The sequence below is a fragment of the Lagenorhynchus albirostris genome, chromosome 7 (assembly GCF_949774975.1).
Source record: "Lagenorhynchus albirostris chromosome 7, mLagAlb1.1, whole genome shotgun sequence".
In the NCBI taxonomy this organism is placed as follows: Eukaryota; Metazoa; Chordata; class Mammalia; order Artiodactyla; family Delphinidae; genus Lagenorhynchus; species Lagenorhynchus albirostris.
In genome coordinates, this window is record NC_083101.1 from 11,737,891 (window position 1) to 11,760,604 (window position 22,714).

Consider the following 22,714-nt stretch of genomic DNA (forward strand, 5'->3'; position numbering starts at 1 on the left):
AAATGGCTCTAACCCTGTGATGAAGCAGGTGTCAGTTTAATCTTTTAACATTCTGAGTTCTTGGATGTGAATAGTGACTCTGACCTCTGATTTTTTTTTTTTTCCTCTTTCAACTTTTGGAACCTGGAATCTCATACCTCTTCAGAATTTACAGCTTCTAGTTGTGATCTGTTAAGCAATTGCAATTTGTTAAATGTCTGATAATCTTGTCTACCATTCCTCATGATGTTAGGCTGGAGACATTCTAGCATTCCCCAAACATTTACTCAGCACCTGCTCTGTGTCAAGCATAGTTAGAGATAAGGAGAGAATCAAATGTGGTCTCTGTCCTTGTGGAGCTCACATCTTTAGTCTCATGCCCTTGGTCTCCTGAGATTATCTACCTCTGAGATCCTTAGAGTGTCAGGGACCAAGCATGGAGGAAGGCTGTGCTCTCCACAGTCAGGTGATGGAGATGGGGTGGCTGAACAGTGGTGGTTCCTGGATAGCACATGAATTTCAGGTGCGCCCCTGTGACTGCAGAGCTGAGAAAGCAAGACCAACTTTGAGACTGAGTCTGTTGTACTTACGCTTAGTCAAGTATGGCTGAGGAAGGGAGCTGGGGCAGGGGAGGAGAATTCTTTATGTCAAAGGATGGCAATTGCTCTAGATCAAAGTTGTCAAAGCTGGAAGGGGGGACAGGGATCGTGTAGTCCAGCCTCTTGTTTTCCATATTGAGACCCAGGAGAGGAGGTGACCTGCTCAGATCAAAAAGAGATTTAGGGCTTCCCTGGTGGCTCAGTGGTTGAGAGTCCGCCTGCCGAAGCAGGGGAGACGGGTTCGTGCCCCGGTCCGGGAAGATCCCACATGCCACGGAGCGGCTGGGCCCATGAGCCATGGCCGCTGAGCCTGCGCGTCCGGAGCCTGTGCTCCGCAACGGGAGAGGCCACAACATTGAGAGGCCCACATACAGCAAAAAAAAAAAAAAAGAGATTTAGTGGAAGCTCCATGAAAGTATGTGACAGAAAGCCAGACTTTCCAGTAGGTGCGCCCACACTGGAATCTAAACCTTTTAATACTCGTTACCTCATTGTCTAGAATTTCCTATGGATTAAAGATACTATACCACCTTACTTAAATGTAACTAATCCTCAGGAAGTGATCAGCTCTGTGTGTGTTTTTAAAATGATTATTTTCTGTTAATTGGCATTTTGCTTTAGATATTTGGTCATCTAACAGCAAGGCAAATTCTAGATAATTTTCTACATTATTTGGCCATGCCAACAGGGACAATATTTCACCTAGCTCAGAATCCTGGGCATAATGTATTGGCACAGCATAGGCACTCAACACAATAGTTAACTTATGCATTGTGGAGATGGCCATTATAGTCTGATAGACCTGGATACGAGTCCCAGTTCTGTCACTTACTAGCTGTGTGGCCTTGGGCAAGTTATTTCACCTCTGAAACTGTTTCCTTATCTGTGAAATGTGGTACACACACACACACACACACACACACACGCACGCACGCACGCACACACACACACGCACACACACACACACCCCTAACTCTAAAATAGTACTTTGCAAGATCCTAAACCCCCAGCATGGTGCATGGCACATGCTCTGTTGAAATTCCTTTTTTTTTTTTCCCCCCCATGTTAATTGCAGAGTTACTCTTAGGAATCAGCTGAATTGGTATCTAAGATTGTGACAGTCTGGGCATTATCCCTAAGTAATACCTCAAACTGAAAAAAAAATGTGTCTTTGTGATTTTTCAAACCCTATCATTGATGGCTCTCCATTCATGTCCTACCTCCATTGCCTTCTCCTTTCTCTCCCTTTGCCTCAAAGGAAACTATGGAGCCATATAGAAAGCTCCAAAATCAGACTGACCTTATGTACCTTTAATTGAGGACAGAATTTGCGAAAAGTGAGTCCAAAAACCCACCAGTGGTTTACTTTACAATTTGTGTCCTGGCTAGACTGGCTGTTGGCTGTGTAATTTGTCTAGTTTTGTCTGGAGTCTTAGACTATTCAGCTGCTTCAGGGCAAAATCTTTTGGGGTGTCATTAAATGGGATTGATAATTGGCTTCTGATGAATATTCATTGTGACTAATGACTTTGGGCAAATTTTACACATACTATCTTTCTATTCTCCCACTGAGTGAGATTTTGATAGGATCATTTTCCTCAACTTGCACTTCAATTAAATATTCACAATACTCCTTTGTTGACTACAATCCAAATTGTATACTTTCATTACTTTTAAATTTTGTATTCTGTAAGGAATGAGCATAGGCCTTTAGGATCCTTCTTTTTTCTTAATGGGGTTGGTTTTAGAGTTTTGTTGTGTTTTTTTTAAGTAAGTGGCTAATGATAATTTATGGGATGTATGTTATTTCTGATTAAGCATAGATATGTCATAACACTTTTCTGTGGTCCACTTAGCCACTATTTCCAAGAAATGATGCACATTGTTTGTGCTATTTAGTATTTTGGAAAAGAGCCAAACAACTCCTTGTTTGTTTTCTTAATCAAATGGGTAAAAGCATTTTACTCCAATTGCAGAGCTTTGGCCCTCAGAAAACCCCACAATGGAAATGATGATCAGTCATCTTAAAAGTTTGATTTTTATGAGGGATAAGTAATTTTAAAACCTTGTCATTTAGCTTGCTAGGGTTTTTTTTTGAGGCTAAGGAGACATGAAAAGAACATTGTCTAAAGATAAGATCTCTGCCACTGTGTCGCTTGAAATAGGATTTTGACTCAAACCAATTTAAGCTAAAAAGAGGCAGGTATTCAAGTTCTCTCTCAACCAGGAACATTCTGTTGAATGACTTTTTCAAAGAGAATTACCAGTGAATACATGTGATGATGATGCCTTACATTTGTATGGCACCATATAGATTTTTAAGTGCTTTTATTTATTTAGTTATTGTGTTGTAGAGTTACAGAGTAGGCATATTATTGAATAAGTGGATGGATGAATCCATTGACTTGATTTTCCAGAAGTGGCATATTTGTATTTCTAAGCTTGCTGTTATCATTTTGGAATTTCAGTCATATATATATATATATATATATATATACCCTACTCTGTGAGACTCAATGAATATGTTGGTCCAGTACTATGAAAAGCCAAGCCACTGACTATCTTTATATTGTGAATATATTCTAAGTGTGAATTGTTTTTTATTTACTCAAGAAACATTGCATTATCTAGCACATATACATACATGCATATGTATACATATATTGTGCCACTGAGCAAAAGAGAGACAGGGTCTTTCTGTACTTTACAGTGAGAGGACAAACATACAGTCATAGTCCCATTAATAATGGGGGCACATGCCCAGTGGAGCCATGCAAGGCTTTGCAGAGGAAGGTAGTGCACAGACACCCGGGGCAGGAGGAGTTTGCTAGGGGCACAGATCTGGGCCAGTGGGAATACAGAAGGGAGGAAAAGGAGTACATAACTACTCCTAAATCTGCAAATGATTTATTCCAAGGATGAACTTGGAGGAAGTAGTAGAGATTGTGGCTGGAGATGCTTCTTTACAGGTAGACAGGGAACTGGTGAAGATATGAAGACATGCCTGTTCCAGGTGTGCCCCCAAGTACATTTCCGAGCAGGATGTTACATGACTGGACCTGCACTTTAGTAAGAGTACTTTGGCAGTTGGTTAATGGATGGGGAGGAAGAGCTGGGGCCAAAGGCCAGGGTAACCCTCCAGCCTGACTTGAGGGTGGAGTTGGAGTAAAGTTGGTTCATTTTCCATTCACTCACTACCAGCAAAGATTTTTTATCTCTTCTAAGCCCAAAGAGATAGTCATGTATACTATGACAGACAGCCTCCGTTATGTTGTAACCTACCGAAATGGGTTGAGAAAAAATGTATTAAACCTACAAGCCTCGGCAGAGTCACTGGGAACTGCTCTTGCGAGCTTGTTGGATAAGCTCCTGTTCATGGCATGTACCTGATTTAAAGAACAGGGTCTGGAGGGAAAAGGAGGGGGAAATTTAGGCCCTGGATTTAATACACAGCTCTCAACTGTGAACCATCAGCAGAATATCCAGTTTAAAGCTGTTCATGTTACACTAACCTCTGGGATTCTTTTAACTGGGCCTTGGCGCGTCACTCTTTTGCCACGTAAATGTCCTTCTGTCAGCAAAGGCCAGTTAACAGCTTCCAAAAGAAGCAAAGTCCTCAGGGGAACAGGCTTCCCAGAAACCAAAGAAACATTAAAGAAAAAAGGCAGAAAGAAACATTTGTTGTTGACTTTTGTCACTTCATAGTCCTATCTCCAAAGGTGTTGGTTTTTTTCCTTCTTTCACCATATTGAATTTTGTAGCAATTTTATTCCATTGTATCTTTGTTTCCTAATTTTTCTGTTATATAAAATACTGATTGTATGAAGTGTCTAGCTCTTAAGAAAAAAAGGAAATATGAAATAGGGACAAGTCAGAAGAGGAGGGAGTGGAAGGATTAGTCAGTAAACAGTGCTGGAGCACTTGATTAACTAAGTGGAAAAAATAAATTCTCACCTCAGTCCTTAAACCTAAATTAATTCCAGCTGGATTAAAGAGTTAAATGCTGAGGAAAAATTTGGAGGACTTTCTTAGTATAAAAGCAGTGGAAACCATCATGAAGGAAAATATTTGCCCATGTAATTATTTAAGCCTTCTCTTTACCCAAAAATTCAAAGAAAATTAAATAAGGATAAATTATTTTCAAAAACATTGCAAAGGATTACTATGCTTTGCATATCCAGTATTTGCTTTTAAATCAATTAAAAAATGCTAATTCTCATTAGAAAAAGTGGACTAAGAATATGAACAGACCATTTACTTAAGAAATATAGTTTAGAACATATAACAAGATGTTCAGCTTCAGTCATGATCAGAGAAATAAAAATAAAATGAAGATAGGTACAGTGAGGTACAGGGAGGCCAGCATTCCAGTACATGGGTGGGGGGGTAGAAAGAGCCTCAATCCTTCTCTATTTATTATATTAATACAATTATTATATTTATTAAGTGCCTTAAAATATTTATAACCTTTGTCTTTAAATTCTGCATCTAGGAACCATATATAAAAATTATTGACCTGGGCTTCCCTGGTGGCGCAGTGGTTGAGAGTCTGCCTGCCGATGCAGGGGACACGGGTTCGTGCCCCGGTCCGGGAAGATCCCACATGCTGCGGAGCGGCTGCGCGTGTGAGCCATGGCCGCTGAGCCTGCGCGTCCGGAGCCTGTGCTCCACAACGGGAGAGGCCACAACAGTGAGAGGCCCGCGTACCACAAAAAAAAAAAAAAAAAAATTATTGACCTGATCCGATTATATGAATTAATGATGGAAGAGTGGTCAAATATAGTATGGGAAATTCATTGAGTGGCATGAAAACATGTTTTCTAAGAATGTTTAAAGATATGGGGAAAATGCTGGCAAATAATGTTAACTTAAGGGCAAATCAACACTGTCTTTACAGTAATCCTGATTTTTATTAGAAAAATCCATATGCATGTAATACCCCAAAATGTTAAATTATTTTCAGATGGTGAAGACTTTCCTTTTATCCCTTTCTCCATTTTCTAGATTTTTCTACCGTCATTGTGAATTAGCTTCATAATCATGAAAAAAATACATTGTTTGGAAAAGGAAGCTCTTATTAAATTTGAATTAGGGTCATTGAGTTAACTTATAATTTTAAATATATTGATAAGTATATATTTAGTTTTATTGCTGAACTCAAATGACAGTGTCTCCTGACTTTAATTGTTTAGCTCTGAATCTCTAATTTGCTTCCGTTGCAGTTGACTGCTTGCATCCATGGGTCTGCTGCGATGCTCTACCCCATGTTCTGGCAGCACGTGTACATCCCCGTCCTGCCTCCACATCTGCTGGACTACTGCTGGTAAGGCCACTGCTTACCCTGTCCTCTGCTTTTCCTTCTCCAGAGAATGACCAGGCAAGTTAGGTCTATAACTTGTAAGGCAGTTGGTGACTCTAAATTAAAAATACTAACTTCAAAGTGATCTGAATTTTAGATCACCTGATTGCATGGCCTCTTTGTTTCCAAACAGCTTTTCATATATGTCATGGCATTCTTAAGAGTTCAAGTGGATAGATAATACCTTCTGCATTCCTCAGTGTAGGGAAACCAAAGCACCAAGGAGTTGTGTGATTCTTTTTTTTCCTAAGACACATTGGAAACTGGTGTCAAGAACAATTGAGATCCCCAAGGTCTTCAAGTTTCAGCCGTGCCATGGCACGTTTTGTAAGACTTGCCCTCAGCTGTGCTTTGAGAGCACAAACCAGCCTTCAAAACTCTCTGAAGTCTTTTGAGGGGAATTTCACTATTCAGTGAAATGTGTTTTAGTGGAAGGAGAGAGGGGAGGAGGGAGGGAGGGAGGCTGACTTGCTTTAGAGTCAGCTAACCACTTGGGCAAGTCACTTGGCTAAAAGCTTTGTTTTCTCATCTGCAAAATAAAGTTGTTCTATACATAATTATGTGAAGATGATATGAAATAACGTGAAAGGATACCATGTAGAAAAGCTGGCTCGTAGTAGATGCTCAGTAAATGTTTCTGCAGAATCATCATCTTCATCACTTTCTGTCTCCAGTAGATTAACAAAAAAGACTGTGTGATCTAATGTCCTTATAAATAATTTCTTTCCCCAGTGTATTATGATTAAAGACATTATCTCCATACAGCTCAAGTCAGCAGAAGTTGATAAGGGAGCGATACACATGTATAGAAAAGGCTGTGCACTGTCTGCCAGAAATTGAGAGCTTCAGGAGAGAGGGCCCCATTTGAGGGGTCACAGCCCTGTTACTTAAGAACAGATGATTCAGGACATTTACCATTGGTTCAGAGAGATTGAGTCCAGGTCAGTCATAATTTTTGCCAGGATCTCCAGCCCGTTTTGCAGTCCTCTCAGTGAAAAGGTTCACCCAGGTAGCCAAATTATCCTGAGAATTTAAAGGTATTCAGGAGTCCTTCTCATGTTATGTGTTGGGCTCATCCTCATCCCAAGAAGCCATGGGTTCAGCAAAGTTGTAGCTCAGGGCCGTGAAGTGAAGATCAGCGGCCCTCTCTAGTGCATAGCACTAAGTGAATTGGCTCATTTCTCTCTTTAGTGTGTATCTTTCTTATCAAGGTGGGTCTCTTTATCCATGCCTTTCTCCTACCTCTCATGAGATTAAAGGGCAATTTCTCTGTATAGATTTGTTGCTTCTTTTGAGCTTCTGAACCAACTCTATTGGTTTTTTCTGCTGTCACGTATCTCAAAGGAAAGGACCGTGTTCTCTATCCAGTTCTCTGTTTGAATGAAAGATTGGGGGGCTGGGCAGAGGCAGACACAGCTGCCAGAGAGGAGGAAAGAGGTAAGGGGAGAGAAAGAACAAGCATACCCAGGGAAGGTGGAAGGGAGATAGAAAGAAGAGGTGGGAAAGGGGACATATGTCCCCTAAGACAGACTCACACAGTGACACCCAGTCCCCTTAAGCACAGAGGATCTGATGACACAGTGCCCCAGCCCTGACATACAGCACCCTTCACAGGCACCACCCCCCCTCCGCAATACATGGCCCCATACTTACACACACAGACAGAGGTCCCTTCCCTACAGACATGTGCCTCAGGGTCCCCCACACACCTCACCCCAGACATGTGCTCTACAGGGAAACCTTAGAGTTCTCCCTGGAAGAGACTCACCTGTGTGTCTCGATGCTTCAGGTAGGAACACCCAGGGGCTTTTGTGTGCAGGGATTGGTGGAGCTGAGAAAGTCATTGGAGTCCCTCTGCCTCCCTAATGGTACAGCTTTCACTTTCCATTATTTGGAAGGTTTCAGTTGCCAAATTGTTAGCTAGTTGAAAACCAGCAGCTTAGAGCCCCAAAACTATGGAGAAGAAAATGCTGTCAGTAACATCAGTGATAACAATAGTTGCCACTGCTGAATCTCTCCTTTGGCCCCCACTCGTTGGACCATCTCCTTACATCTGTGATCTCATTTAATTTTTCCAGCAACCCTGTAAGGCAGGTATTATTAGTTCCATTTCATAGGTCAGTAAACCAAGGCCCCTAGAGGCTTAATAACTTACCCTAAAATAGATGTTATATATGTATGATTCCAGTTTTACAAAAACAAACAAAAATTATGTGTATATATGACACAAAAATTAGATACACACACACACATACATACATACATACATATAGAGAGGCAGAAATCTGAAAGGAAATACACCAGAATGTTAACAGTGATTTGTGTTGGGGAGGAGGGGAGGAATTCCACATGATCTTTATTTTCCATGCTTTCAAATATTTCTATCGACACAATGAAAAAGTATAGTTTTTTTATAATTGAAAAGTTTCATTTAAGAAAAAAATCAGTGTTTATTCTGGCCAGTTGTTCTTTCCAGCTGCCATCTCAGGTCGCAGCCCTCCTTTCTTGTTTGCTTAGAGGATTTATTAGCTGTTTCTCTCTTTCCCGTGGAAGCTGACCCAAGATCCTCTTTTCAACTTCCTCTCAAACTCTAACCCTTTCAAGAACTGTCACCAGCCTGACCGAGAGCAACGGTGCTGACAGCTCTAACCGAGAAGGGGAGACTTGGCAAGGACGGCTGTGAAGCCCTTGTCACCCCAAACTTTCACTCCAGAAACTCAGAGTTAAGGCTGGTAATTTTTGGAGCCTGAGTGGGTTTTGTGATTAGGCTCCATATTGGAAGTTTCTGTTTGTGTGATAGCAGTCTCTCTCCCATCTCTTGTTTTCATGAAAGGACTTTTTGACATCTGACATAAGGATGATTTACAGGCCTGTGGAGATTGGTATCTGTTTATTAACTGCAAGATGTAGGAATGATGAAATAAAAGACCCCAAGAGAAAAAACATCCTCTATTCAAGGCTTGATTTGATCACCTTCAGCCTACTACCACTGCTTTGGTCAGAAACTACAAATGTCATGAAATTTGAGTCAATGCTAATAACTTTATTCTGTTGTGCTCGGTGACTTTCACCACCGTTGAGTTTAATCTTTGGTGGTAAGAGCCAGCAGGGATAACTAGCATTTTAAATAATGTGCTAGGAGCCTGAAACATGTAGATTTGAAGGAGGTTTGTTCCTCTGCAGATGATTTTAATGTTAAGTACGTCCCCATGCAGGGGATACACGAAATGGAATCTGAAAACTATTATCTCCTGTAGAAATGAACTCTCAATTTACTCACTGCACAGGAAGGGCAGATTCTAGTCATTTTCACTGCCAGCAGGTGCCCTTTCTATGCATAATAGACTTCGCAAGTGTAATTAACACATGAAGACCACTGCTGCCAGTTTTTCTTCAGGTACATGCTGCTAGGAGTTTTCAGGACAACAGTGTAGGTTGTAAGAGCTTTTTACATTGCAATTGAAGATGAGGTGTTCATTGACTTTTGGACAAAGACATGCTAAATGGGGCTGAGCCTAGACCCTACTATTGGTATCATAGGTCGTGGACCCAGAGACCCCGAGAGCTGTAATGTGGCCTTTGGTAGAACAGAAGTCAGTGTAGCAAAGCTCTGGGATGCAGTGAATAAATAGAAAGTATGATGCTGAAACCCTGCAATTATGTGGAAGACTAATTGCACATTCACAAATACAACAACCAATTATTTAAGTTAACTTTAATTAGAGCTATAATCACAAATTTTAACTATCTGAATAAATCCATTAAATACAAATAGTCTGCCCTAAATATTTCCTAAATTAATTTTTTTTCATGTTCCTTCCCATTTTTGGAGAGGGTGGTCAAGAAAGTGCCTGGGCTTTGTATTCAGACACACCGAAGTTCAAATCTGTTTCATCTCTTACTAGCTGTGTAACCATTAAAAGTCTGTTTTACCTCTCTGATCTGCCATTTCGTTTTCTGTGAAATGGGTTCGCTTTACCTACTTTGAAGAGTGGCTTTAGGAATTAGAGTTACTGATCATCAAGTGGCACATAGGGGCCATTTAATAAATGGTGGTTGCTCTTACTATGGTTATTATAAACATGGGGCATGGATTTTGGTTTCCAGAAGGTCTAACTCACATCAAACGTTCTTCTTGCTTCTGCTGCCTTGTGAACTCAAGGGAAAACTTTATAATTCATCTTCTCTTTTTACCCATCAGATTGTTTTTATTTTGATTTTTTTTTATTTAACTTGGGTTATTGTATGGTTGTTTTCATTTGCAGCTGTGGCATAAGAATGAAAAGAAAAGAAACAAAAGCAGATGGCAGAGAAAACGAAAGGAGTAAGACATTTCCAGCCCTTATGAATATTTAAAAACATGTGCTGCTGGTTCCTTTCTACTTAGATCTGTGCCATTCTCTTGATTTTGAAAGTGAAAATGAGAATGTTCCCTACCTTGGCTGATGGCAGCCCTGACCTTGGCCAGTGTTGGAAGAGCTTTCCCATTTCTGGGACAAAAGGATTAACTTGCTGATGAAAATCAGTGTTCCCTTTCATAATAATAATCACCATCTATTGAGTACAGCGTGCAAGTCAAGCTCTTTATAAACATGATTGCAAATCTTTAAAATCAAACTGTAAGGTAAATACTAGCTCCATTGTATAGGTTAGAAAATTGAAGCTCAGAGGGGTTTAGTGACTTACCCACCATGACACAACTAAGAAATGGTAGAGCCTGCGCTTGAAATCCAAGGCCATCTCATTAAAGTGTTCCTTAGTAATATCCTTTAAAGAATTATGGAATAAGTTGTACCTATCACCAAGATTTTGTGAAAAAAATCCTTTACATAGGCTTTTTGATGACTTGCTAATAATTGCGGACTTACGTTATCATTCATTATTCATTCGTTCAACAAATATTTATAGAGCACTTAATATGTACCAGGCACTATGCTATGCTATGCTAATTAAATGTTGCTAATAAAAGGTCCCAGTAGAAGCCATATGGTATTTCCCATGTAAATACTTTTTTCTCCCTACTCCTTCAGAAGTAGTCCTAAATGAGGACCACAAATCAGTTCCCAAATTGAATTGTACATTTGGATTATTCTGGACACCTGTTAACATATTTTCAAGTATGTGATAAAATATTTCCAAAGCAGATCAGGGCAGGTTCATATTTTACCCCAAAAAAGGCAGCCAGGCCAAGAGCCAAGTTAGTAGCGAACTCCTGATGTTTTCTGAGGGCATGGTTGAACCGAAAAGTTAAATCAAGTGTGTACAGTTAAGGTTTGGATTTTGTATTTGACTTTGTAAAACACCTCATATTTTCTGACATTTCTCGGTGCCTCTGGAATCCATTCTTCCACCCAGAGTGGAAGATTCTCTGTAAGACGTACTAGTTCTAGCCTCTTTATCTGTGCTGTATGTGGGGTTCTGAATCAACCCCCACAGGCTGCATCATGTATTCCATCTAGGATTTTTAGCAAACTGTCTTAATATGCCTTTTCACAGGGTGCGTAGTCCATGTGGGTGATGGGGCATCAGTCCAGACACAGCTGTGAAGTGACAGCTGGATGATCAGAGCTGGGTCCATTCTAATCTCTGTCTTCACTGATGCCATGAAATTTTGCGCAGGGAATAGATTGATGCTAAAGTAAGTGGGATTGTTGATACTCTTGGTGGCAGTGATAGAAATCAACAAAGTGTGGTGTGGTAGAAACAGGAAAACCCGGCTTCGGTTCTGGCTTCCCCATTTACTAGTTTTGAGGTCTCTGAACACCCCTGAGCCTGTTTTCTCTTCTGTTGAATGTGAATAGTAATAAGCTACTGATGAAAAGCAGGTGTTCCATAAATAGTAGGTACTATTTTTGTTATTACTGACTATGTGTATGTATTTGTAGTCAATATATATTAACGTGTATGTGTTTGTATATGTGTATATATAAAAATGAACCAACAATCCAATTCAAGTTCACAAGACCCAAGTAAGGTGGAAGTGGATTAGGTAGACAGGCATGACCGAAATTCTTTTCTATTTATCAAACTCTGGGCTGTGCAAGTTTTGTTCAAGATTGAATTCTAACACATAAGTAAAAACTGTGTCGTTTCCATTTTGCAGCAAGTATTTATGAGTGCCTTTTATGTCCCTGGCATTGGACATAGGGAGATAGGAACTTATAGATGGTTCCGGATCTGAGGAAGCACTGCTTCACAAAAGAACTCAGGTGTCCAGGCAAGAGTTGGGAGGTTTTTTTTTTTTTTAAGCTAAGAGGCATCAAGGGGCCATGATAGGTCCATTGCTCTGGGGGTACAACCACTGCAACAGGAGCTCATCTGGGAAGGCAGGAGGGGATAAGGACCAGGATTTCAGTTTGAAACAGAAGGAGGAGGTAAGGTGGGTCTGTGCTGGGCCTGATGGTTAGAAAGTGCACAATGTGTGCTGGTTGAACAAAGTGAAATTATAGATTCCTGGGTAAATCCCTTAGTAAGATTTGGCTGAACTTGACCTTGAGGTTTGAGCAGAGAGGGTTAGGAGTAGAAAATAATTCGGGCTTGGAAGTCAAAGCTCTGGGTCCAAATCCTGGCTCTGGTCCTACTGAATTTATGTCTTTGGGTGAATGACACAGTCTCTCTTTCCTCATCCACAGAATATAGCTAAAAATATAGTTCTCTGTAAAGAGCCTGGCATCAAGTAGGCACCTAAAAGGAAGTTGTTAGGTGATGACAGTCACTGAGCCCTATATTGAGATGCACCTTCATTTTCTTCAGCAGCACCTAAAACTGAAAATGCCAAGAGCCTTTGGAGGAAGCTTTGGACAAGTTCTGAGTAAACTGTCTCCCTGGTGGAAAAATGGGAGAGAGAAGAGATGGCTCTTTGCATTATCTATGCTGTGGATTCTGTAGGAATCTATATCTATACTATATAGGTTCTATAGGAAAACTGCCTTTTCAAGTTTTCCATTTGATTTTTAAAAATTGAAATGTAGGGCTTCCCTGGTGGCGCAGTGGTTGAGAGTCCACCTGCCGATGCAGGGGACACGGGTTTGTGCCCTGGTCCAGGAGGATCCCACATGCCGCGGAGCGGCTGGGCCCCTGAGCCATGGCCGCTGAGGCTGCGCGTCCGGAGCCTGTGCTCCGCAACGGGAGAGGCCACAACAGTGAGAGGCCCACGTACCGGGAAAAAAAAAAAAAAAAAAAAGAAATGTAATTCATATACCATAAAATTCATCCTTTTAAAAGTGTACAATTCAGTGGATTTTAGTGTATTCACAAGGTTGTGCAGCCATCACCACTAATTCCAGATCCATTAGGTTTTTAATACCTAATTTTTATCGTTGTTGGTAAGGTAATCCACCCTTATTAGTTAAAATAATACTTTTTAACCTTTCAGAAGTATATATAGCAAATGCAAATGTTCTATAAAAGTGAGTAGTCTGTGTAGATGGCTGGCATCAGACCCTTAATCTGATCCCTCCAAGGTGCCCCTGCTGTCACAGATGCTAGGAGTACAGTGTGTGACAGTCATTCAGCCTCAGCGTTGACATTCCTGTGAGGGTGCTGAGGCTTGCAGGGTTAGAGGAGACATAGTGTCCCTTTACCATGGAAGTGACCCTTCCGCAGTCGGGGATGGTGGTTGTTGGCTTGCCCACCCCCCCTTCAGGGCACTCTCCTGACTGCAGCCCACCGCCCCATGGTCCTTCACATCCTTTGCTGCAGCATCTACATCTGAGTGTCTGGACCCACCCTGCCAGTCCCACCCTCCCAGTCCCCTTTCTGCTGCCTGATGTGGTTAGGGGCAGCAGCCTGCCTCCCTTGCCCCAGTTTCTGCCTGGCCTCCATGGGACATAGCTGGCTCTTACCTGTTCTTATATGACCAAGCCTTGGCCTGGTTTTCCATTTCTTGTGATACATCCTGTACGTAATTCCTCACTCCTCCCTGACCTGGAGCCTGTCTTGAATCCAACACTTAGAAAACTCTGGAATTTCTAAGACATAGTGTAGTGGTCTCTGCAGCAAAGACATTCTACATATGCTCATGGTCACCGGTAGAGCAGGAGCCACAGACCATGTAATGCCATCCTCAGAGAAGCTTCAGCTCTGGAGGAGGTTACCTTGTGGCAGGGAGTTGCGGTTGTGTTGCTACCTCGCCCACAACGAGAATCCATGAAGCACCAGCGTAGTGCTAGGCTCAGAGTTATCTCAACAAATGTGGGTTTGTCTTCCCTGTGAATATTTGAAAGAATGAGAGACTAGGCTAAGAAGGTAATTGGACACTACGCACCTTGGCATGTGGCGTATCTTAGTCCTGGAAAAACAAGAAGAGATTTCTTTCCCCCTTGTTACCACTTGGGTTTTCAACGTTTACACTCTTTTGGGGTGTTACTTTCTCTTGGTTTATTTATCCATAAACCTCTTTTTCTCTTATTTCTTCTGTACATCATTCTTTCCTGGATTTCTACGAGGGTCTCATGGGTTCCTGGTGGCTCAAACCTGAGACTTCCTTTTGTGACCTGGCTCTGGCTGTCAATGGTTCTCACTGAACTCTCTGGGGCGATAGAGAGACCTGTCTCCTGACCTTTCCTCTGTGATTAACTTCTCCTGCTGCAGTGGTCTTAGCCATGGAGCCCTTCCTGATGTTTTCCAAGTCTGTCTCCTTCCGGTAGACTGAGGAGGCATAAAAGGGCGGACTACTCTAGGCTTTGATGTTGACCTCTCTGGGTTTTCGTCCAGGCGTTATCTTTATAACTTTTGTGTTTGTTTCGGTTGGGTTTGGTGGCTTGGAGCGCTTTCCCAACCCCCAAGGTTATCCCAGGAAGCCACAGGGCCACACTTAGGAGGGCATCGTCCCCCCTCCCCACTTTCACCCTCAGCTCAGATACACACGTGTCTTGCATTAGCAGGCCATTTCCAGTGACCAGCACCGCGCGCCCAGCTCCTCCACTGCTGTGAGCCCCATGCTCTGGCTGCCGAAACCACGGATGGAAATGAGGCAGTCTGTGCCGCCTCTCCTAATCTGGGGTTGCTCCTGTCCTCATACGTAGGGATCCTCCTCCTCTGTTGCTCATAAATCAGGGAGGGCCGGTTGGAAACCAGACAAGAAGTTAAATACTTTTTCCCCTAAGAAAATCTCGATTAACTAATGGCATTCGCACCCCTTCTACCTTTCAAGTCATATTTTCTGCCTCTCACCAGCTGTGACCTTTGTCAAGTCACTTAACCTCTTGGAGCCATGGGTTCCTCTGTGAATTACGGAGATCAGCCTTTCAAGATTGCTGTGGGAACGAGATGAGGTCATCTTAGGTCCGCCCCGCAGCACTTTGTAAGTCTCCTCACGGCAGCCTACACACATACAAGAATATGCTTATTGGCTGTCTGCTATTAATTGTAAGCTCCAAATAGGTAGGGATCAGAACTATTTTTTCTCTCCTCTATCCTCAGCCCAAGGTGGTGCCCAACATATAGTAATATTTACTGACTGAGTAATATTTACTGACTGACTGACCAGCACACGGAAAACACTGAGCACGTAGTAAATGCACCGTAAGTTGTTAGTTTTCTCTCTTTCCCTCCCCGGTTGCCTTTTTAAAATGGAAGCTCCTGAGAGACTAGTTTATTTTTCTCTATGGACACCGTGAATCACATTACAACCCTGTTTCCCTCTTTGGGTTGGCAGCTGGAGGACTCAGAGCCAAACCTGTGGCCGCCCCAGCGGGTGTGCAGCACCTCATGGCACACATAGAAGTGCTCACTCACTCCGACTTATGCTTTTTCCCTTTGCCCCTATTTTTTTTTCCTATTTTTGCTGCTGTATTGAACATACTTCTATAAACTGCCATAAATTCTATTTAGAACAAGAAAGGGTGTCAATTCATTTAAGCTAGTTGGCAAATGTAGTTTTATTCTGGCTACAAAATGTCCACTTGCTATTTTATTTTTCAGCTGTAATTATCAAATACCCATTTTTTTTTGTTAAGTGTAACATAATGGTTAAAAAAAAGTTAATGTAAAGCAACAGTAGTATAAGAGACTCTTGAAGTAGGAGGATATGGGCTGGAATCACCATTAACTGTGACCATGGGCAAGTTTCTGAGAATCCCTTTTTTAATCTATAAAATGGATGGTATAAATTGGATTATTTGAGGATTAAATGAGATAAGGGCTCCCACACAGCCCTTGGTATTTGGTGAGCACTCTCGGCACATACCCGCCTCTTTATTCCTCCTGCTCTGCACACAGCCCCACCATGGACTCTAGGGAATCAGAAACAAAGTTTGGTTCTCCTGTGACTGACAGTCTGGAATAACCATACAAATTAGCGCGTGCTTTATGCCAAATGGGCAACCCAGACAAAAGCCTCTGAATAGGGAGGTGTTAGCAAGCCCGGCGTGATCTGAGAAGTGGTGCTTGGCGGACAGCACAGGTTCAGTAGGACTTAGAGGAGGCGGGGACTGGGGCCCACGGGGACACTCGTGGCTCAGCTCAGAGGCAAGTTGGGGTTCCTGTGGTGAGGGGCTGGCCGGAGTCTCGGACAGAACGTGGAGGGGCCCGGGACTTGGCACAGCTGCTGGCGGGCCCCCAGGGAGCAGGTTAGAGCAAACCTCCGAACCTCCTTCCACTTTTCTTCCACAGCCGGGCACGTGCTGGGCTCCTGGGAAGCAGTGAGCTTGCTCTCTCTCAGTGTGACAGACTTGGGTTCTAGTCTCAGGGCTGCTGTGTGACCTCAGTGAGCTGTTTAGCTTCCCAGCCCTCGTTTCCTCATCTGTATGGGGGGCGGTGCTGATACCTACCTCATACCGTTGTCCTGAGGGTCCAGTGAGAAAGTGCCTGTCAAGCCCTTAGCCTAGTGCTGGCTATGGCAAGTGCACCATGAACGGCACTGGCTCTTCCTGGCTCCCTGTGCGACACTGGCCATCGCATTAGCCTGCAGCCCATCTGTCTGGTCACTTTCAGGAAGATGAAGACTAGGATTATCTGTGTTCTCCAGCAAGGTGTGTTGTATGGTCTTTGTTCGCTTTCTTTTCCCCGTTCTGTTGTCCTTTAACCTCTCTAGCAATGCCAGGCTTTGTTATTTCAGAGCAGAATTTTAAACTGTAAGACAAACTGTGTTTACACGTTTGTTTCTTTTCAAAAAAGAAGGAGGGGAGGGAGGGAGGGAGAGAGGAGGGAAGAAGGAAGGAAGGAAAGCTCAAATGAGTAAGACCAAGAGTTTTCCTTTCCTTTAAAGACAGTGAGCTGAGGAAAGACTTGTGGGCTGCCTTTGCAGATCTGGGTATTTGGCTAAAAAGGTTGAGTGCCTCTGAGAGGCGAGATGGGTGCTGTGATGTGTACACTGTAATGCTCACTATGCTTTAATATGGGAAAAGAAAAAGAGTAGACCTTCCAAACCCCTGGGTAGCTCTACGCTGTATCCTTACTAAGGTCAAAGAGGTGTTGCTCCTGGGGAGGCGGGGGTGGGGGCCCTCCTACCTCTCTCCACATCTCATCTCACCTCCCCTCCCCTCCCCTCCTCTCCCTCTTTGTCTTAGGAAGCTGCCTTTTATATATTTGAGCAGCCAGTGTTCCTTTATTTCACCTGACTCTTTTCCAATTAGTAGCCGCTCACCTCAGGGGAACATAATTAAAAGGGCTCTAGTTATCTGGGGGAAAGGAATTAACAAATTGAGAAAGTGCAGTAATAATGAACGGGGACTATAGGATCATTAATAAGTCTGCAGTATCCATATTCATGCCTGTCCATTGCTAGGAATGAGCTCATGCTGCAGGACTTACCTATAAGAGCAGTGCTCTGCATTGCAGGTCTGGAGTTGGTGAGAGGACTGGGTGAATAGCCCCCTTGGTTTTCCAGCACGCCTTTTCTTTTGGCTTAAGTTCTGAGTATGTGCTGTGGGACAGTATAGGCTTTCAGTCCAACAGCCCTGACTTTGAATTACAGCTTCACTCTAGCTTTGTGACCCTGGGGCAAGTTACTTCACCTTTCCAAGCAAGCCTGTTTCCCAATCTGAAAATGTGGATAGCAGTGACACCTTGCAGAGTTGCCTTGAGAATTATGTGTGAGTGATGCACAAAAGCACCTGGGTTATAGTAGCTCAATTGATATGAGTTCCTTTTCCCCTTAAGAGGATTCAAAGTAAACATACCTTTCAGGTAAAGGTCATTATGTTGTCACTGCCTTGACACTAGCAATATAACCCCTCTCCTTTTCAGGGGAGAAGGAAGAAAGAATAGCTTTTACTCTTCCAAGATGACAGTGATGAAGTCAGATAGTGCCGTAATTCCCAGAGAACAAAGGCCTAGGGCAGATACACCCTGTCCCGCTACTCAGAGATGTACAGTGGCAACCCACAATCGCCGTCAGCCATAGGGCAGTTGTGACACGGTTGTGATGGCCCGCCTATGCATGAACTTGGTCGTAGCTGTTAATATTATCACCCCTTTAATTTAATCATGTGCATTGTTGGTTCTGCACATGTTGTATCTAATTGCCATTTAAAATGTCTTCCAAATTGCAGTCAGATTCAGCATTGAAATGTAAAGTCAGTGTGAATGGTGAAAGGCACCAGAGCAGAGAAGCATGGTGTTCATTTACTATTGGTGAAACAGATATTTGCGTTGATATTTTCTTGATAAGCAATAAACAAGTTCTTTCTGGGACCTAACAAATGAAGATAGCATCTAGATAAAGTATTATGTTTTGTTACTGAGATACCTTGGATGAAACAAGGGCATTGATGACTCTGAATCAGAAAATGATTCAGAAGAGTCAGGTTCTGAATGTGAAGTTTCTTAGGACTAGCTTAACCAATTTTTTGCTATATTTTCTTTTTAAGAAAGCGTGATGAGTGGCTTTACAAATTTGTCATTCTGTGTGATAAGCAAGTAATGAGTCATAGTTTACTTGGTGGTTTTTGCATTTTGGGTGGTACATAAAATCAAGTTTAAATGTTACCCTCTGAAGAAAGTGATAAACAACCCTACTGAGCTCAGTAAGTAGACAGGTGACAAGGGAGTGTGCTTGGGGTCAGAAACTCATGTATAGAGGTGATGCATGTCAAACACCTCACGCTCATCACGGAGTCTCGACTGTCCTCACCAACACTTTGCCAGGTATCCTTCAGAACCAGGGAAGGAACAAGAAACCATTCTTTGGGCACTAAGAGAATGGGTCCAGTCATACCAGCCATGCCAGGGCTGTGAAGAGAACCCACTTGGACATAATAGCTTACTGAGCCTACCATGTGCTGCTCCTGTGCTAGGCACTTCATGGGTTCTCTCTAATCCTTGCAACAATCTTGAAAGATTTCCACTGGGGCTGGTACTGCCCTTTTAAAAGACACTTTACCAAGATATAACAAAAGATATTAAAAACAGTCCTGCCCTTTGACTTGGTAATTCCGTATTTGGGAATTCATGCACATAAAGTTGTTCATTTTCATTACGATGTTACTTATAGTGAAAAGTTGGAAGTGGCTTAATGTCTAACTCTAGCAATAGGGTTCAGCAAATTAAGGGACATCCATACTTGGTTGAATATTACATAGTCTTTAAAATAATCACAAAGTTTACAGTATAATATGGGAAATGTTAATGTAGCCAGTGAGAAAACAATAAAATATATGCACTCTATAATTTCAAAGATATTTTTAAATATTAATGTTAATATTGGAGGAGAATAATACAAAAATAAAAGTAGTTGTGATAAGATGACTTGATCGTGGGTGAGTGTCCCCTCCTCCCAAATTTCTCTTTACAACAACAAGAAAAAACAAACAAAAGAGAATGATTCAGTAGCTGCAAAAACTATTGAGGTATATTGAGAATACAAATTGTTTTCAGAATGCAAGTAGAATTACCCAGTTACATATTTGCTGCATTCAGATGTTAAGGAGTCTCTGGGGTTTCTTTTTTTCCTCTCTCCCTCTCCCCACTTGAAATTTGTAATCATTGTATTTGCAGAGCAAAAATGCAGTAGATTCAGGGACACATTTGAGGTTTTGTAAGCAAATGATGATACAGTAAAAGGTATTTGTCCAAATTTGCATTCATACAAAACATGGTGTGCTGTGATTTCAGAATAAATGTGTTTTAAATATTTTCTAAATACAGAGCTGTTGCAGCCCTAAGTTGGCTAAGAAACTACATTTCTATGACAGGCCATAATTACCCTTTGGTAAATTATTGGGCTTAAAAAAAAAAAAAATAGCCTACCTAATGGTACCTGAAGAGTGAGTCTCACTTTGTCCCTTTCTACATCTGCCATCACTTCTAAGACTCCTTTTTACTCTCTTTCATTGATTTTTATTGCAGGACAAAAGGGCATGGCATTAAAACCTACATATTTAAAATTCTAGAAATTTTTTTTTTCAGATAAGAGCCTATAGTCTCAGATAAGAGCCTAAATTATACAGAGGCTTTTGCTGTAGGTATTTATTTTTACCTTTTTCTCACAGTTGTTTGAATGTCCTTTTCTATACATTAATTCATTTGTTGGAATTTCAGTTCAGAAATTCTAATTAAAACTCAGGGTCATTTGTCACTTGCATGACAGTGCTGGTAGGAGCTGGGAAAGTTTATAAGATTTGGTTAAATATTATGGATTTGAGTTTTCTCCCTTCTATGTTTTTGGCTGTACTTCTGGACACATTAATAAGTGGCCATTTTTCTGGAATTCTGCACTCTTCCTGCTTCCTTTCATTACATTAGGCAAGGTTCCACTAGATGAGGCATTTGCAGTCTTAAGACTTCCTGCCAGGGTTCAGACTTTGTATTTTTGACATTGAAGCTGTCGTGTTCCTGAAGCTACTTAATTAGAAACACATTCATTTCAATGTACACTGGAGAAAGCTTGGACAGCAGAGCCAGGCACACTGGGAAGTTTGAGCATTTGTGTAGCTGGCAGCTAAACTAATGGTTTACAGTTTAAGGGGAAAAAATATCATAGGGCATTTCCTTGCCCCTAGAAGCGAAGGGAAGCTGAATGTGCACAGCAGATACCTTTTTTAAAAAGGAAAGAAGAAGAAGAAGAAAGACAACTCCACTTTCACTGCAGTTTTGTGTCTAATTCTTTCTTTGGCTATTATCAAATCCAAAAATCTTCTAGAAGAATAGTTGCCAAACTGGGCTGCTAATATTCAAGACTGTTTTACAGGCTCCCAAGATATATTCCTGCAGAGGTCTGTAGTAAGGAGAACATTTTATATTCTGGGGAAGGATTTTTGCTTGAAGAATTTTATTTGTTGAATGGTAATGAGGGAATTGTGCTCTTTCTTATTTTTAAATGTTTGAGCAATTTTAAAATGCACATATGATGTTTAAAAAACCTTCGTTGCCCATCCATTGCTTTCAGGATAAAGCCTAAACTCCTCAGCATTCAGTGGAAAGCAAACCTCTCCTTTCTCATTTCTTACCCCTCCTCACTTCCCTTCCCTGTCCCCAAGAAAGCCACCCTCCTAGGTCCACTTCCATGCCACCAGCTGCCCCAGAGGAAAGGTACCTGGGCACCTCAAGTCTGAGCCAGGTATCTTTCCACTGGGCTCATAAAATACCTTTTTGTACCTTTCTCAGGATGTATCACATGCTGGAGAGACAGATGGAAACACTGTCAATGTCTTGCTTCCTCTCTACTCCTTGACCTCCCTACCTGCAGGAAAAACACTGGGTGGGAGGCGGGCCTGGGGATTTTAGGTCCAATATTACAAAGTCAGTGTGGCATGGAGGAAGAGGGTTTGGAGTCAAATCCTAGGGTTGCCGCTTGTTTTAATGGCATTAGAGAAGTGATTTAAGCTCTCTGGGCCTATTTCCTCCTCTGTAAAATGAATATAATACCTACCTTGTGAGGTTGTGTGGGTTAGGAAAGATGAATTTCAAGTTCCTTGTATAATGGCTAGCCCATTTATCGTTGGTAAGTAGCATCATAATGATAATTTATATGTGTGCCCCTGAAACCAAAGGAAGTCAATCCATAATGCCCAGGTTTTAAAGCCCCTGGAGTTGGGTTCTCATCTCCTGCTCAGTCACTAACTAAGGGAACCCATTGCTCTGGGAATGAAGCAGTTGGAAGGGGCTTTTTGAATTAGTGTCATCAGATGGCATGTGTGCAGTTGGGGTGGAGATGCTTGCTGGCTTTGATGCACTTCGTCCAACCAGAATGAACAGTTAGATCACATCTCTTGATGGCAGGAGGAAACAGCAAATAAAAAATCATTCCTCTTTGAAGCACATCATGCCCTCCATCTGACATTGTTAACTGCTTTTTCTTTTGTAATCATGGCAACAGTGGTTCCCATTTGTACCAGGAACTGCACTAATCACTCGACGTATATTTTCTCATTCTGATAGCAAGCTGCCAGTTAGATTCCAAAGTGCCATTTTAAAGATAAGGCAACTGAGGCTATGCAATCGCATGGCTGCTACTTAGGGACTAACGCCAGGGTCAGTGCTCTTCCCGCCACCCATGCTTTTAAGGCTGCCCACATTTTGAAATTCTTCCGAAGTTTCTAGGCTTGGGAACAAAATGTCACATTAGGATTTTTGTTGTGAAAGGAAATGTAACTGTGCATACGTTTATTAAAACAGTTTTTCTCCAAATAGTGAACCATGTGTAATTTTCTGTCAGAAGCAACAGACATTAAAGCAGCTGTGTGTCTCTGTTTCTCTTCACAGCGCTCCCATGCCCTACCTCATAGGAATCCATTTAAGTTTAATGGAGGTAAGTGGGCTCCTCTCCTCCCCAGATATCTCTGTTTGCGGTTGTGTTTTGCTATGTGGCAGTGGAAAAGACGCAGTCTCTGGATTC

The 22,714-nt window shown here is 42.0% G+C and overlaps 1 protein-coding gene across 4 annotated transcripts in view; it reads left to right on the forward strand.

The window, feature by feature from the left end:
* DENND1A (DENN domain containing 1A) overlaps window positions 1-22,714 on the forward strand; it is a 541,897-nt gene that overhangs the window by 312,340 nt on the left and 206,843 nt on the right. For all 4 annotated transcript variants that reach the window (XM_060154381.1, XM_060154382.1, XM_060154383.1 and 1 more), the window contains 2 exons: window positions 5,801-5,901; window positions 22,582-22,627. In XM_060154381.1, coding sequence (XP_060010364.1) covers window positions 5,801-5,901; window positions 22,582-22,627 — 147 coding nt within the window. The remainder of the gene's footprint in view (window positions 1-5,800; window positions 5,902-22,581; window positions 22,628-22,714) is intronic.